We start from the raw sequence: 15424 nt of genomic DNA on the forward strand, positions 1-15424 counted from the left end.
AAAGGGTCTATTAAATATCAGAGAGAATAAAATGTGATACGGGTTTGAAGTATCAGCTCTGCTCTTGATGATGTATATAGTGGCTAGGATGTGAATGAGCAACAGTCCCGGGCATCCAGCCAAAACGAGCATTCAACATATCAATGGAACACACTAGAGCTTTATATCAATTAGTTTTAGATAATTACAATTGTAGAATACTTATTTTATTATAGAATGAAATGTTTTAAAAGACAAATATCTGTTAATGTTTAACATTTTATCAACGAAAAAACAGAACCAATATTGAAATCTAACTGATTTATTACTTTTAATTACTGATAAATTTTGTGACAGAAAAAAAATTTAAAGCCTGATAGATTTCAGAATTTTAGAAACACCTTCTAGGAGTCTTACTATTCAATCAAATAGGTTTCGATGTCTTTCATCCCGCCTGTATCATTAGTGATTCAACATATTTCAATATCAATTTTGTTTCGTTCTTACTTAATATTAATTTGCTTGCGACAGTTAATTTGTGTACCTCTTTTACTACATTTTTCGAGGAGTTGAAAAATATAATATTGATGATTTTAACTGAAATGAAATTTGCTTTTTTTGTATACCTCTTTCTTTTATTACGTCATCATCACACCCACACGCAACCGTCTGCTCTAAATAATGCTATATGAAATGAGATAGCAAAACAGGCGTGTGTAGTTAGTTAAATTCATATTCAAAAGTATTAGTTAATTGTTTTTTGAATAGACAATTTCAGTCATTTTTTAGATATTTTAAAGTGCTATTTAAAACTGCTGCATATCACATGAAAGCATTAAATATATTATTTGTACAATTTTAACGAAAAATAAAAGGGAATTCTGATCCTTAGAAACAGATATTAAATAGTCTGATGATCGAATGAAGGGGCAAAAAAAAACTTTTTTACCTTTTAAATTAAGAAATTGTTTATTTATAAATAATTTATTAATACTCAAATTGCTTGAAAGATATTTTCCCAACAAAGTTCTTTGTTTTATTCAGTCATTTATTTATATTTATTATGTCCGACAATGTAGAAAAAAAAAATGCGTTTTTGGATTCTGAGGACCCCAGCTCTGAATAAAACTTTAAAAAAAAAAGAGGGAAAAAAGTAGGATCTGGGGGCCCTTGTCATCTCGGGGCCCCAAGCTACAGCTTATACGTAAATCCGGCCTTGTCGAGGTTGCATAAGTTGATTCACCTATAAGTGCGACTTTTGTGAAATTATTTTATTTCTGGATAGCTTTATCACTTTATTGCATTATATAGAAATAATGCAAAAAAATATTAAGTCATTTATTAAGATAAAAAAATAACAATTTAAAATATTTTTGTATTCACTTAAGGTTAACGACTTATTATAATATTAATTAATATACTTTTAATTAATAATTACCTATATTTGAATATTGCTTCAAATAAAAATTATAAAGTCGAAATATTTTTGTATAAATACTTCTTTTCCACATTCAACTTCCAAATTGAAATATTTATGTTCTTGGTGGGTCAAATAGTGTTTATTTGCTTTCACCTTTTTCAAAGTAATAAAAACTGCATTGCACGATAAACAAACCATTTTATCTTTCACTGAAGTAAAGAAATAAACCAGCTCCTACTCAACAAAATTTTTTTTAAAACTTTTAATTTTAATTTGATATGATAGCGTAAAAATGAGTATCAAATAGTGTCTTGAAGAAAGCATAATTTTCCTAATTAGTAATATATCAGAAAAAGTAAAACGATTACTAGACAGGGTGCGTAGCGTTTGTAAAAAGTACTTAAAGGTGCTTTTTGGGGAATTTCATTTTTAAAAGCTTTTAAAGGTGCTTTTTTAAGCTGGCGTTTTTAAAAAGTGCTTTTTTTCACGAATAATTTTTTTTCCTTCAATGATATCAGGCGGATCCCCTGCATTTCACGAAAAAATGGGGTGTTTGCTACGTAATCATTCACGCGGACTTCATGTCGTACACACGTTATGACTTGCGCATGCGCGCACACTCGAAACTGAAACCCGAGTGCTCCAATTCGGATAGTCAGATCCTTATTAAATGTTTTTCTTTTTAATTTTATTCTTGTTTATTTTATTTTACTTTTAACACTTTTTTGATGTAGGGGGTAAGGGTACTTTTGTTCAGAGTCAAGTTGAATTCACTCGGTGATGTGGGAAAGTACTGATTGTTTCGATTTATGTCCGTTTCTTTTTGGGTTTTTTTTAAGGCTAAAACTGTTCATAAAAAGTTTTTGTTTTTCAATAATATCATTGATTCGATATAAATTTTTTGAGTGCTTGAAAATTTTTGTAAAGTGCTTGAAAAGTTTTTAAAAAGTGCTTATTTTTGATTCAAAGATTTGGCTACGCACCCTGCTAGATTTTCATAATGTCTGAATGAAACGAGACTGTTACAAGCACCCATAGTTAACTACAAATTACCAGGATTCAAATCATCAGGACACCAAATCAAACAGGGTTAGTGTATTGCAAATAGGGGTGAGCCATCGTCAAAAACTAGAACGCAACAGATGAATTTCTATTGTTGGACATGGACAAACTGAAGAATGGTATTAATTTCTAATTATGAAAGATTGCTAGAACTGCAACATTTTAATCGTATAATGCTCGATGGATGGCAGCACGCTATTTAATTTTATAAATTTTCATAATCAAATATTAGTACAACAACAATATAATTAAATATTAATAAAGCACAAGAAATTCACGGTGGTCGCATGTGGCCTGAATTCCACAGTTTCCCCATAACACAAGAAAGCTTAATTTTTTACAAATTATTATTGTCTGATAAAGCGTTTGAGACAAGCACTGTATAAAAAGATTATTTTTAAATGCCTTTTAACCGCTTCATAACTGAAGTTTAAAGGAATACAGCAAAAAAAATATTTTGCAGTTCCAAATTTCTAATTTATTGCCATAATAAGATTTAAAAAAAAAAAAAATGAATTAACCTCAGGTTTTAACAAAGTAAAATGATATAATAATTAAAAAGATTAAATTGCATCTAAAGTAGGAACAAATATGCATAATGTTATATTATGGTCTTAAATACAATGACGAATAGATTTAATAATTATTTTAAAAAAAAATCAATTTTAAAAATTACGAAGTTTTTTTTTAATTAAGATTATTGAAAAGAATCTATCATTAACTATAAAAAAAATTAATTCTTGGGGGTAAAATTTCAAAATTATGGAAAAAAAACAACCAAAAAGTTATTAAATATATGTATGTACCATAGTACAAAACAATTTATTAAAATGCACATAAAAATATTACCAAATAGTTATAAAATTGAACACTCAATATTATAAGCTTTCACTTTACTACGCAGTCATAAATATCACAATACGTACCAAGGTACACACATGTGGACTTGCATGCTCTTGACAGTAATATTTTTAAATATTAAGTAAATACAAATTTAAGAGCTTCATACAGATCACAGAACTAATAAGATAAAAGAAAAATATTTTCAGAATAACTAAACTATATAGTATTCGAAATTAGTTACATTTTTCGAGCACGGTGATTTAGCGTTTTTGTTTCGGAAATTCTGTTTATGTGGAACATGTAAGTTTTTCTGCTCAAATAACTTACATATTTTGCATCCCTAGAAAGCTTAAATATCCACAAATGTTTCATTGAAGGTAAAATTATAAATTTTCTTATAGAGTGTTTTTAGAAGCTAAAAAGGGAAACTAGGGAAGTGTGACTCGCCAATTTTAAAATAAACTAGTGGGATGTATGCCTTATGAGAAATAATTTTAAGGGGCAACATTCGTTTCGGCCCATAGAAGGTCCTGTGAGAGATAAAAAATAATTCAATATATAGAAAAATCGATATTTTATTACTTCAATGCAGACTATTAGTTATTGTAATTGTCTCATACTCCAGATAATTTGTAATTAATTGGTTAATTAATTAATTTTCTAATTAATAAATCAATTAGCAAATTAATTAATTAATTATTAATTAATTGATTGATTTGCAATTACATGCTCCAATTAATTTGGAAAATTTTTGAAAAAAAAAGTAAAAAAATTTGATGTCAATTTTTTTTTTTTTTAAATTAACCTAACAGGTTTTTCTGAAAAACTACAGATATATAAATTTTTCAAAATCAATTTTGAGAATAACTATGCATTATATGGTACGTGAAAGTAAGTACCACAAAATTAATTGGAGTATGAGATAATTACAATAACTAACAGTTGCATTGAAGTAATAAAATACCGATTTTTCTATATATTGAATTATTTTTTATCTCTCACAGGACCTTCTATGGGCCGAAACGAATGTTGCCCCCTAAAATTATTCCTCATAAGGCATACATCCCACTAGTTTATTTTAAAATTGGCGAGTCACACTTCCCTAGTTTCCCTTGTAAGAAGTGAAGGTCCACATATGTAAACCGAGGTAATGAAGAGGTTAAGAGAAAAAAAGAAATTATGATCAATTAAAAGTTATCTCCTTGTTTTATCAACGTTAGTTTTCAGTGCATTTCGCTGAAAACTTTTTTATAGCTATGCCATTCTGATCAAATTTATTAATAAGCAAAAAATGTCCAGAATTGAATAATTATCAACGTACATCGATAAGCGTTTACATGGTTGCGTAGTTTCAATAGACGCAGTATATCTACGCTGTTGTCATCGGATCATCCTCAGGGATGTTTCCCAGATCGGCGTCAATAGCCTATTGTGAAGCTCTGGGGCAACATAATAAAGTACTACTATTACTACTTGACATCAAATCAAGTACGAGCATAAAAACTGAATAAGAATATCTTGAGAGATAAATATACTTTTCTGCAACAGTGAATAAATAATCTTTATTTGAAAAAAAAAATTAAAAATATTTGCTAAAAAAGCACCTAAAGTTGCAATAGCTTTAGTCAATAACAAGTTCGAATTTCAGAAGAAAAAAAAAGTCGCGTTAAGATCATTAAAAAGGACGCTAAATTCCAACGCATTTCGGCGGGCAGATCAATCCGCATAGTATTCTTTACAATTGATAATTCGTTAACTATTAATTGAATTTAAATTCTTATTTAATTCCATTTTACTCTGTTTATTTTTTGACACTCTTTCGTAATTTCGAGTTTCCAATTCTTACAGTTTCTGCGGGGAAAAAACACTTATAACTTTAATAAATTTTGAAACTAATTGGTGGCCCTTTCAACACGTAGCACGTCGAATTTCTAATTTATAGTTCATTCCTTAGGCTTTCACGATATATTTTTCTACCAGTTTAAAAGTTAATAACTCTCGTACAAATTATATCGAATGTTATTTTTTTTAATCCTATCTTATAAAATTATTGAAAAAAAATTCTGAAACATGCCTTTGCACAGAATTTCTAGAAAGTCAAGAAATGAGCTATCTCATCTCCTTACAACTTTTACAAACATCGAAAGACAAAAACTTAATGCTCGAAACAGAAAGCAAATGACGTATTACTCAAATTAGCTATTTTAGCATAAATTAAGGTTAGCTATTTTAGCACTCTTAAAAAGAGAAACTTGTATATGCTTTGCTGAAAGTAGTTAATCACATATTCCAAAATATTAGAGGTTTTGAAAATGGACAAATTATAAACATAATTACAATCGAAATGCAAAATCACTGATCTAGAAGAATAAATTTTTAGGGCTATGAACTTGGTGAAATAAGGGAGAAAAAATACTTATAGTTTGTCTAAAGTAAGAACTCCCCCAGCCATTCGTCTGGACCCGTGGCGGTGACTATAGCAACGAGATATAACTATTTAAAGTCGGGATGTGGGGTCACTGTTAAGGACAAGTTTTGGCTCAAGAAAGGTAATCTTTTTCTCAGGTCTACTGTGTAAGGAAAGCAGCCCTCCCTGAAATGCGCTATTCTTGTTTCCATAGCAGCAGACGGTCTTAAGACTTTGTAAGATTGAACTAATATTCAAGATAGGCTTGTAATTGGTAAAGTTAGCTCAGGATAGCGTATACATTTTCGTAACCATATCATGTGGGTCTTTCTGTTACATACCATCATAGCCAAAATTTTATAAAAATCTGTAAACTAGACAGCCATTGTAATAACTATCTCTTCGTTAAAATACAGTACAATAAGTTTCTAAGTGCTTGAAAACAAGAAAGAACATAAAAAACTTTTAATTAGCTTATTATTTTTTATAAAATTTTAGAATGAAAATTGTTAAAATGTATAATTACAAAATAAATCCAGAAAAAAATAATCTATTAGTGCTCCAAAATTTATCTTTAAATTTTAAAGTAAAGTTCAGAGTTTTTTTTAGTCAGAACCTATTTCTAACTCAAGTCACAATATAAGGAAAATAATAAAATACATTTAAAAATGCATTCTTTATTCCTTTTTATTTTTTACATTTAAGTGAAAACCTTTAATGAAAGGGAAAAGGAAAGATATGTCAGTATTAAAAACATTTCTGTCAAAAAAAAAATAAATACTAAATAATAATTAGCACTATTAAATATTCTCAAATAATAGGTCTTATATTTGTTAAAAAATCAATTTGGCAGGGTATTAATAAATATTAACTTTAATTTATGAAACAAATTAACCAATCATTAAAAAAAAAAAATTCGTTCTATATATGACACAATGTCTAGAAGGAAAATAAGATAATGCTATATCAGTTATATTTTAAACCCTATAATATTCAGCATTGATCCCTTTCTTTCAAAGTACAAAGTAAGCCCACTAAAATATCTTAATTTTAGTGTTATTTCTAACCACGGCTATGATCATTAAATAATTATTAGCATCTAATAGGACTACATAACCTTTTTTGGAAAAGGTTCAGGAAAATTTGAGTTTCAGGGATTTAATTGAATTTAGTTTGTACGTCATATATTAAATTATTTAATGTAATAAAAACACTAATTAGTTTTAAAATTAGAAGACAAAGCAGATGTAAAATATTTCTGAATCTAAATTTGGGCCTATGCACACTTCGTTTTCAATAATAAAACATAATTAGAACAGTTTTTCAACTTTCTTGATGTAAATCTATAACTACTTACATCTTTAAATCAACCGCAAATCTACAGTAAGAAGAAATTTGTTGCAAGAAAATTGAAATGTTAAGAGATATTTATCTTTTGACATCTCTAATTAGTACCTCTATATTTTAGAATTTCTCAGTTATTATTTTGACATATTTTTTTAAAGTTTATAGAAATTAGTTTGAAAGAAAAAAAAAACTCTTTGTGCTAATTATGTTATTTCCAAATGATTTTTTATTGACAGGTAGTTAGATGATATTTAAGAAGTGCGGATTAGATAATAATGTCTGTAAATTTACACATAAAAAAAGGACACATTAATCTGATAGAAAGTAATTTTATTTGTGGAGAGTAATGTTAATCATACAGAGTGATGGTAGTACAAGCAGATGGCAACAAATGATAAATATAGCAAAATTTATTAATAACCCAATATAAAAAGAAAAGTTCCTGGTTAATTTGTCATTTAAACAAGCTCTTATTCATTTTAGCAGTGCCTATCATCTGGAGCACGTCTTCTAGGGGCAGACTTAATAATGCCATCCACTCTCAAGATCATTTCAGCAGCTTCTGTTGCTCCACTAAGGACTTGACATTTCACTTTATAGGGTTCAATTATACCTAATTTAAACATATCATCAATCTTTCCTTCTTGCATATCTAGAGAGGAAAAAAAGGGGATTTAAAATTAAATTGCCTACAGCTCTAAATAAAATAAAATTGAGACACTCAAAATAGAAGAGACAGATCACAACCAACCTAAATCTTTAAGATAATATTGTATATTCTTTTGTATATTCTACATGCTAAAGTATTAAATGAATTCAGATAATACTGACAAAATTAGGTGATGTGCAGCCAGCACAGTTTAAGATATTGATGAGTTTGCACACTAGGTATACTCAGAATAGCAGCTTTATTTTTCATTCTTAAAACTACAGTATACAATCAAATTTTTGGCCAAAATATATTTAACGCACATATTTTCTAAAGATCAAGAAAACATCAAGAAAAATTCAGCAAGAATCCATCTTTAGGAGCATGTTCTAGGAAAAAAAATGACTAACTTAAAGGTATATATATATTTTTACATACAGTACACAACCCGTTATCCGGAAATCAGAAAACCGGAAAACCAAAAAACCGGAACGAAATTCGCTAAATTTTCCCGCAATTTAAAAAAAATTATTTTTTTTTCCCTCACAAGATGTTAGGGTTTTTCTTTCTTTTTTGAAAGGTGTTTACCTTACCATCATTTTGGAAATAATCATTAGTGTATTAATTCATCGTTTTTTCTTCTTTCTAAGATTATTTCCCAAAAATTTTTTTTTACTTGGGTTTAAAAATAAATAAACGGTTTTTTGTAGCGATTCAGAAAACCGGGAAAATCAGTTATCCGGAATAGCGATGGTCCCGATCGTTCCGGATAATCGGTTCCCTACTGTAATAGAAAGTAATTTTACAAAATTTTAAATACATTCTAAATATTTTTTAAGTTAATTAGTTTTTAGTAGGCAAATAAAAATGGTATGACTGATTTATTTTCAAAGTAAATTTTAATTTCAACAATATATATACATAAAATCAAAGACAGAGCTGAAAAATTAAAAGACTAAAAATATAAAATAATGTAATTAAACAGAATTCATTAAAAAAAAGTTATAAAATCAGAAGTAACATTTATACAAGAATAGCAAACTTACTTAGACCATAAGTAGTTTTTCCTTCTGATTGGGCAGAACGCAGTTCAGAAACAAGCTGAGCACTATCGTAACCTCCATTGTCAGCCAAAATTATTGGAATCTGTTTTTTGACAAAGGTAAAGAAAGATAATTGCTCAATTTGAAATACATTATAAGAAAATCAAAGTTAATAACCATACAATGAACAATTTTTGTAAAAGTGAATAAACATAGTGTCAGTCCGTAACCTTTTACAAAAGAAATAACGCAAAATTCTACAAAAAAACTAATTCACCATTTTATTATTCTTTTTTCATCCATTGTCCAAAAAACCAAAACAAAAAAAAATGATCATATCTATAATATCAAGCTTTTAGCTCGCAACATCAGAAAATGCGTGTTATTACATCACGTGACCCTGACACCTTCCCCCCAGAGTCATATTAGATCCAAAGATCGAATATGGCAAATAATTTAAGGGTCACACTTTACACATAAACAAACTATGTTTCACATTCACCCAAATATTCACTGAATCTTAGGTTTAACTTAACACTAGGTATTTACTTTAATCACCTAATAATAATAATAGGAAAAAATGTTCAGAGTCTTATTTTAGTTTATATTTACAGTCTGGACAATGCATCTGCATTACTAAGTTTCGATCCTTTGATGTGACTTGCCTCAATATCATGGCGTTGAATGGCTAACGCCCATCTCTGCAACCTCGGGCTTTGGGGTGTCGCACTCGTCAGAAATACTAGGGGATTATGATCAGTTAATAAAATAATCTTAGCACCACAGAGTAAGGTTTCAAATCTCTGCAAAGCCCAAATAATAGCATAAGCTTCCCTTTCAATTGTAGACCATTTCCTTCTTCATCTAACTGACCTAAACAACATCCGACCGCGTTTTGAGATGCATCCGTATGCAAGTAGTATGGTTTCTCTATGTCTGGGACTTGTAACTCTGCGATCTTACATAGCGACGTCTTCAATTCCTTGAATGCCTTCTCAGCTTCTTCGCTCCAAGGAATCTCATTAGGAACTTTCTTTTTAGTAAGCTCTGTTAGTGGAAGAGCAATCTTTGCGAAGTTTGGAATATACTGCCTGTAAAAGTTGCATAATCCCAAAGCACTTCTCAGTTGTTTTTTGGTTTTGGGTGCCTCTAATTTCTGTATTACTCTTATTCGTTCTTTGTCAGGAGCATGTTTACCTGAACCAATAATATGTCCTAAGTATTTAACCTTTTGTCTAGCAAATTCGCACTTTCTCAAGTTCACGGAGAAATTAAAATATTCCAATCTCTTAAAAACTTCTTCAAGATGAATCAAATGTTCCTCCCACGTATCAGAAAATACTGCTAAATCATCGATATAAGCACAAGTGAAATCAGACATGGACTGAACCACTTTAGACATAGCTCTTTGGTAGGTTGCAGCAGCATTTCTTAATCCAAAGGGTAATACATTCCATTGGTACTGGCCTCGGTGAGTTCGGAATGCTGTGAGGTGTTTGCTGCCGTTCTCCATCGGTATAGCCCAATATCCCTTCAACATATCTAGCACAGTAATGAATTTCTTCTTTCCTACTATATCCTCCTCAGCTTTCAGCTTTATCGCATGTTTCCCAACTTTAGCTATCCTTATCTTCCCCGAAAACAACGTTTTGCGTCTATGTAAAAGATCTTTCAATTGATTTTGTTGCATTTTGGGTAAGTAATCCAAATTTAATCCTTTCAATGCTTCATAGCTTTCCACATCTGTAGGAAGAGTTGGTGTTTCGTATATTTCACCAAATTCATCATCAATATCATAGACAACTCCAACTGTTTGAATTCTCGCTTTGTATTCTCTCATTTTGTTAACATGCAATAATCTTAAATTTCCTTCAGGCATTTGCAAATAATACGAATTCGGTTTCACTCTTCTAATTACCTTTACTGGACCTATCCATCTGGCATATAATGAATTGGATGAATCATGCATTAGCACAAGTACTTGATCTCCTGGCGCAAATTCCCGGTATTTTTTCCTTCTATTGTAATATTTGGCATAATTACTTTGTTGCACATCACTTGTTAACCTTGCCTTTTCGGTTGCTATTTCTAATTTTCCTTTTAACTCTTTTAAATATTCCTCCGCTGATCCTTTCATATTCAAAGGTAAAAACATATCTCCGGCCCAAATTGACTTCAATATAGATAACGGGCCTTTCGGTTCTCTCCCGTACATTAGCAGAAAAGGTGGTACTCCTGTAGTTGCATTTGGAACTTCTCGATAAGCCCATAGTACAAATGGTATATGTCGATGCCAATTTCTTCCTACTTCTCTAATAATGTGATGTAGCATATTTTTGAAAGTTTGGTTCCATCTTTCAATCAATCCGTTCCCTTCCGGATGGTATGGCGTTGAAAATCGCGGACAAGCTCCTAAAACCTTCAAAAACTCTTGCGTTAAACTTGCCGTAAAATTTGTCGCATTATCCACCACGATTACTTCTGGAATTCCTGTCCTACAGAATATTTCGAGCAGTGCTTCACATGTATTCCTTGCCGTTAACGATTTGAGCGGGACTGCTTCAGGCCATCTTGAATGTTGGTCCATCAAACAAAGGATATATTTATGTCCTTGTGCTGATACTGGATCTAGAGGACCAATTAGATCTACGTTCACCACTTGGAATGGAAGTTCAGGACGTGACACAGGTGTTATCGGAATTTTGTCTACTGAACGAACAACTCTTCTACCTTGGCACCCATGACATGAGCTACAATAAGCTTTAATTTCCTTGACCATCCCTGGCCAATAAAAGGAAAATTTAATTCTTTGAATTGTTTTACGAGCTCCTAGATGTGCTCCGAATACTGACTCGTGGGCAATTTCTAGTATTTTACCTTTCCTAATTTCGGGAATTACTAATTGTTGTATTCTATTCCCGTCCAACAGCTTTTCATGGCATAGTATATTATTTTGTATCACATACCCTCCTTTATTTTGCTTCCCCAATTTCCATGCTTCTTGGAGAGTATCGCAACTTTGTTGTTGTATCTTGAATCGTTCGGTTTCATTTCCATTCTTTTTATCACCGCATTCACCTACTGTTGGCTCCTGCTGCTCTTCTCCGTCACTTGCACTCATATATAACTGCTCCTTTCGGGAATCTGATCTTAGCTTCATAGCAGCAGTAAAACTGGGATTGTATACTCTTTTTTGTTCTAATAATGCCTCATAAGTTTCAGCATCCAACAAAATGTCAGCATTTAACCCATTGACGGCTGCTATCATCGTTTTAATTATAGGCGTAATATATCCTTCCGTTACCAAAGCGATTTCCACTTCTTTTAATTCAGCTTTTAGACTTTCGCCAAACGCAGGTTGTAGTATTATATGTCCTTTGTAATCCACTTCCTTACCCACTATATCGTTTTTAAATACACTTATTTGTGCACCAGAATCTACTACAGCTTCGTATTCATTTCCATTATATGAAATTCTAACTTTCTTAAGGGCAGCTATTTTTGGTTGAACGCCTTTACATTTTTTGTTTCCTATCATGACTTCACCGTTAAATCTTGCAGTGACTACTTTGCTTTCGATATTTCCATTTCTGAGTACCTTAACTTCGGATACTTGCCCTTCCGATACTTGAACCTCGGCCACTTTGCCTTCAATGTTTCTTCTCCTCTCTTTATTATCTCGACAAAATCGTGCCAAGTGTCCTACTCGTCCACAATTAAAACATGTGACTGGATTTTGGGAAGAACTCCGCTTATCAATTCTGCCATGGTTGTTATGCTCATGTTTATATCCTTCACCAAATGTATGATATCTTCTACTAACCATGTTTGGTTTTTCCCGGTATAAGTTCCTATATGGTTGAGAAGCAATGAATTTAGTAGTTTGGTTATATTTCCTTGCATTCTCGTACTCATCTAACTTCTCAGCAAGTGTGTCAACTGAGCAAATTCTACTCCACTCATCAATAAAATGATTTTGTATGTCTCCAGGTACTCGTTCTTTTATCTGTTCGACAATGACAAGTTGTTTCAGGCTGTCGAAATCATTAATTTTTAGTCCCGAAACCCATTCGTTAAAATAGTTCGCCAATTCAAATCCAAAATCTCGCCAAGTGCTCTCAGCCGCTTTACAATGTCTCTTAAACTTTATTTTAAATGCTTCTGGGCTCAATTTAAACCTTTTCAATAACATGCATTTTACATGTTTATAATCATTTGCTTTTTCTTCAGGCTCCCTTGCAATTAAATTCGCCATTTCTAGAGGCAATAATCCAACAAGATGCGTTACCCAATCTTCTTCTTTTATATGGACTCTTCGTGCTTGTCTTTCAAACAATATTAGATAAAAACTTATATCACCTTCTTTTGGATCAAAAGTACGCATTAATTTTTGCAATCCACCAGATACATGTTCTCTTGTTTCTTCATTTCGAGAGCTGCTCGTCTCTCCTATAGTACCAGTATGTACCAATGAAGCTTCTATCTTCAACCTCTCCAATTCATATTCCTTTTCTTGCCGCTTTAATTCATCTTCCCTTTCCTGTTCTCGCCGCTTTAATTCACCTTCCCTTTCCTGTTCTCGCCTCTTTAATTCATCTTCCCTTTCCTGTTCTCGCCGCTTTAATTCGTCTTCCCTTTCCTGTTGCTTAATTTCATATTCTTGTCGCCTAATTTCATCTTCTTTTTGTTGGCGCTTTATTTCTTCTCTTCCACTAACTATTCTTTTTAATAATTCCTTCACAAACTCCTCTTCGTACTCCGTACTTGCCAATATAATCTTCTTTAATTCGGTAACTCTCATGTCTTCCGTTGCCGTTTCTCCTAACTCTTCCGCCAAACACTTCAAATCTACTTTTAAAGCTCTTCCTAAAAATGCCATTTTTCACCTACTACTTTCTAAACTGCACCTTCTTACAAAAAAAAATGCCACTTCCTAAACCAATTTCAAGACAATCTAAATAACTCACTATCTTCCATCAAACAACTTGAAATTCATAGAACAAACAACTACCAATCTTTTATTTCGAAATCCATTGGGATCTTCCCGCACATTTGTCAGTCGTAACCTTTTACAAAAGAAATAACGCAAAATTCTACAAAAAAACTAATTCACCATTTTATTATTCTTTTTTCATCCATTGTCCAAAAAACCAAAACAAAAAAAAATGATCATATCTATAATATCAAGCTTTTAGCTCGCAACATCAGAAAATGCGTGTTATTACATCACGTGACCCTGACACATAGCAAAGTTAAAAAAAATAACATTATCTACTTTTTATAATTAGAATTATTGATAGTAATTAAAAATTAATATTATATTCATTTATATTATTAAACCATATTACCTGCTACATATATAAGATAATAAATATATGTATACATCGCAATTTATTAAATGTAGGTAATTTTAATTTAAGAAAACTTCCCTTTGAAAAACTTAGTTCAATCTTTACGAATCAGGGGAAAAAAATTTTGGGGGAATGTTTTTATACAACAGGTCTCAAAGCTAAATATCAAAGACATGGTCTTGCAATGTCAAAAACAACTTAATTATGTATTTCAGATTTCAAATTTTTCACCTTTAAATATGTGTGTATGACTTTTAAAAGATAAAATTCAATAATTCATTCACAACTTGACATATTTCGTTTGAATTTTGTATGACTTCCAAATCAAAATAATTTTACTGTAATTAAAAAAATACAGTTTGCTTCAAAAGAGGTATAGCAAAATACACAAAAGGTAAAATTAACATTAAGGGATTAAGGGGTCTAAACTTTCTGCTGCCTTTCAGACCAATTGGAATAATATTTATTCTCATATTGTGAGAGCTAGAAATCTGAATAAGTCGAAAAAAGGTATGTTTATTCATAAAAAGTACATTTTTATGTTTTATTTTGTAATTTAAAATCACCTGTCCTAATTATTGTTTTGGGTTGGGCTCCCAAACCATAAAAATTAGGTTTTGTACTTGAAAATTCAGTAATAGGATCAAAAATAATTATGGGTGTTTATTTTTTTGGCTTACTTTATAAAATTATTCGAACTAGCAAACACCAAAAATTTTAAAGAACATGTCTACTGTTAGTTTGGTTGGTATAAAAACTACAAATTTTTCTTTTGTAAGTTTTGTTTTATTTGTGCTTTTGTTAATAGTTCATACATATGCACAACTCCATTTTTGAGTTGCTGTTTTAAAAACATATTGTGCAAAAATTGGTATCGTGAAATGATGTTTTTAATGTTCTGAATTTGGAAGATTTGTTTAACTAGTTTACAATTTTTTTTTTAAAGAGTTGTAAAGAGTCCATTTTTAGAAATTGGATTTTTCCAAAAAATGCTAAAAAAAATCTAATCATATTTCAGGTTGCAGGGGTCTTTTTAACTTAAAAACGGACCCTTCACAAAATAATTTATCGTTTAATCGGACCCTTCACAAATTTGTTTTTCTTAATTATTGTTTTGTTATTCAAATAAACCTTTCCTAGGAAGGGGGGGGGGAAGAGAGACAAAAGTAAACAATCAAAGTTTTGTCTTCCGCAGATGCTTCTTCCTTTATTCCTCCGAAATGAATATTCTGTGCTGAGCAGTATAGGCTAAAATACCAAATATTTGCATGTTGCATCTCTAATTTAGTAGCAGCAATTGCTGTTTTTTTTTGTTGATAATTT

At 30.9% G+C, this 15424-nt stretch overlaps 1 protein-coding gene across 2 annotated transcripts in view; it reads right to left on the bottom strand.

Annotated features, from left to right (window-relative positions):
• Positions 1-7371: 7371 nt before the first annotated feature.
• Positions 7372-15424, bottom strand: part of CCT2 (chaperonin containing TCP1 subunit 2) — a 29192-nt gene continuing 21139 nt past the window's right edge. For both annotated transcript variants that reach the window (XM_043055091.3, XM_087151734.1), the window contains exons 9-10: positions 8754-8853; positions 7372-7710 (exon numbers count right to left, since the gene is read on the bottom strand). In XM_043055091.3, coding sequence (XP_042911025.1) covers positions 7538-7710; positions 8754-8853 — 273 coding nt within the window. In that variant the 3' untranslated portion in view covers positions 7372-7537. The remainder of the gene's footprint in view (positions 7711-8753; positions 8854-15424) is intronic.

Source organism: Parasteatoda tepidariorum, chromosome 9 (genome assembly GCF_982258835.1).
Source record: "Parasteatoda tepidariorum strain Cologne lab strain chromosome 9, Ptep-v5.0, whole genome shotgun sequence".
Taxonomy (NCBI): domain Eukaryota; kingdom Metazoa; phylum Arthropoda; class Arachnida; order Araneae; family Theridiidae; genus Parasteatoda; species Parasteatoda tepidariorum.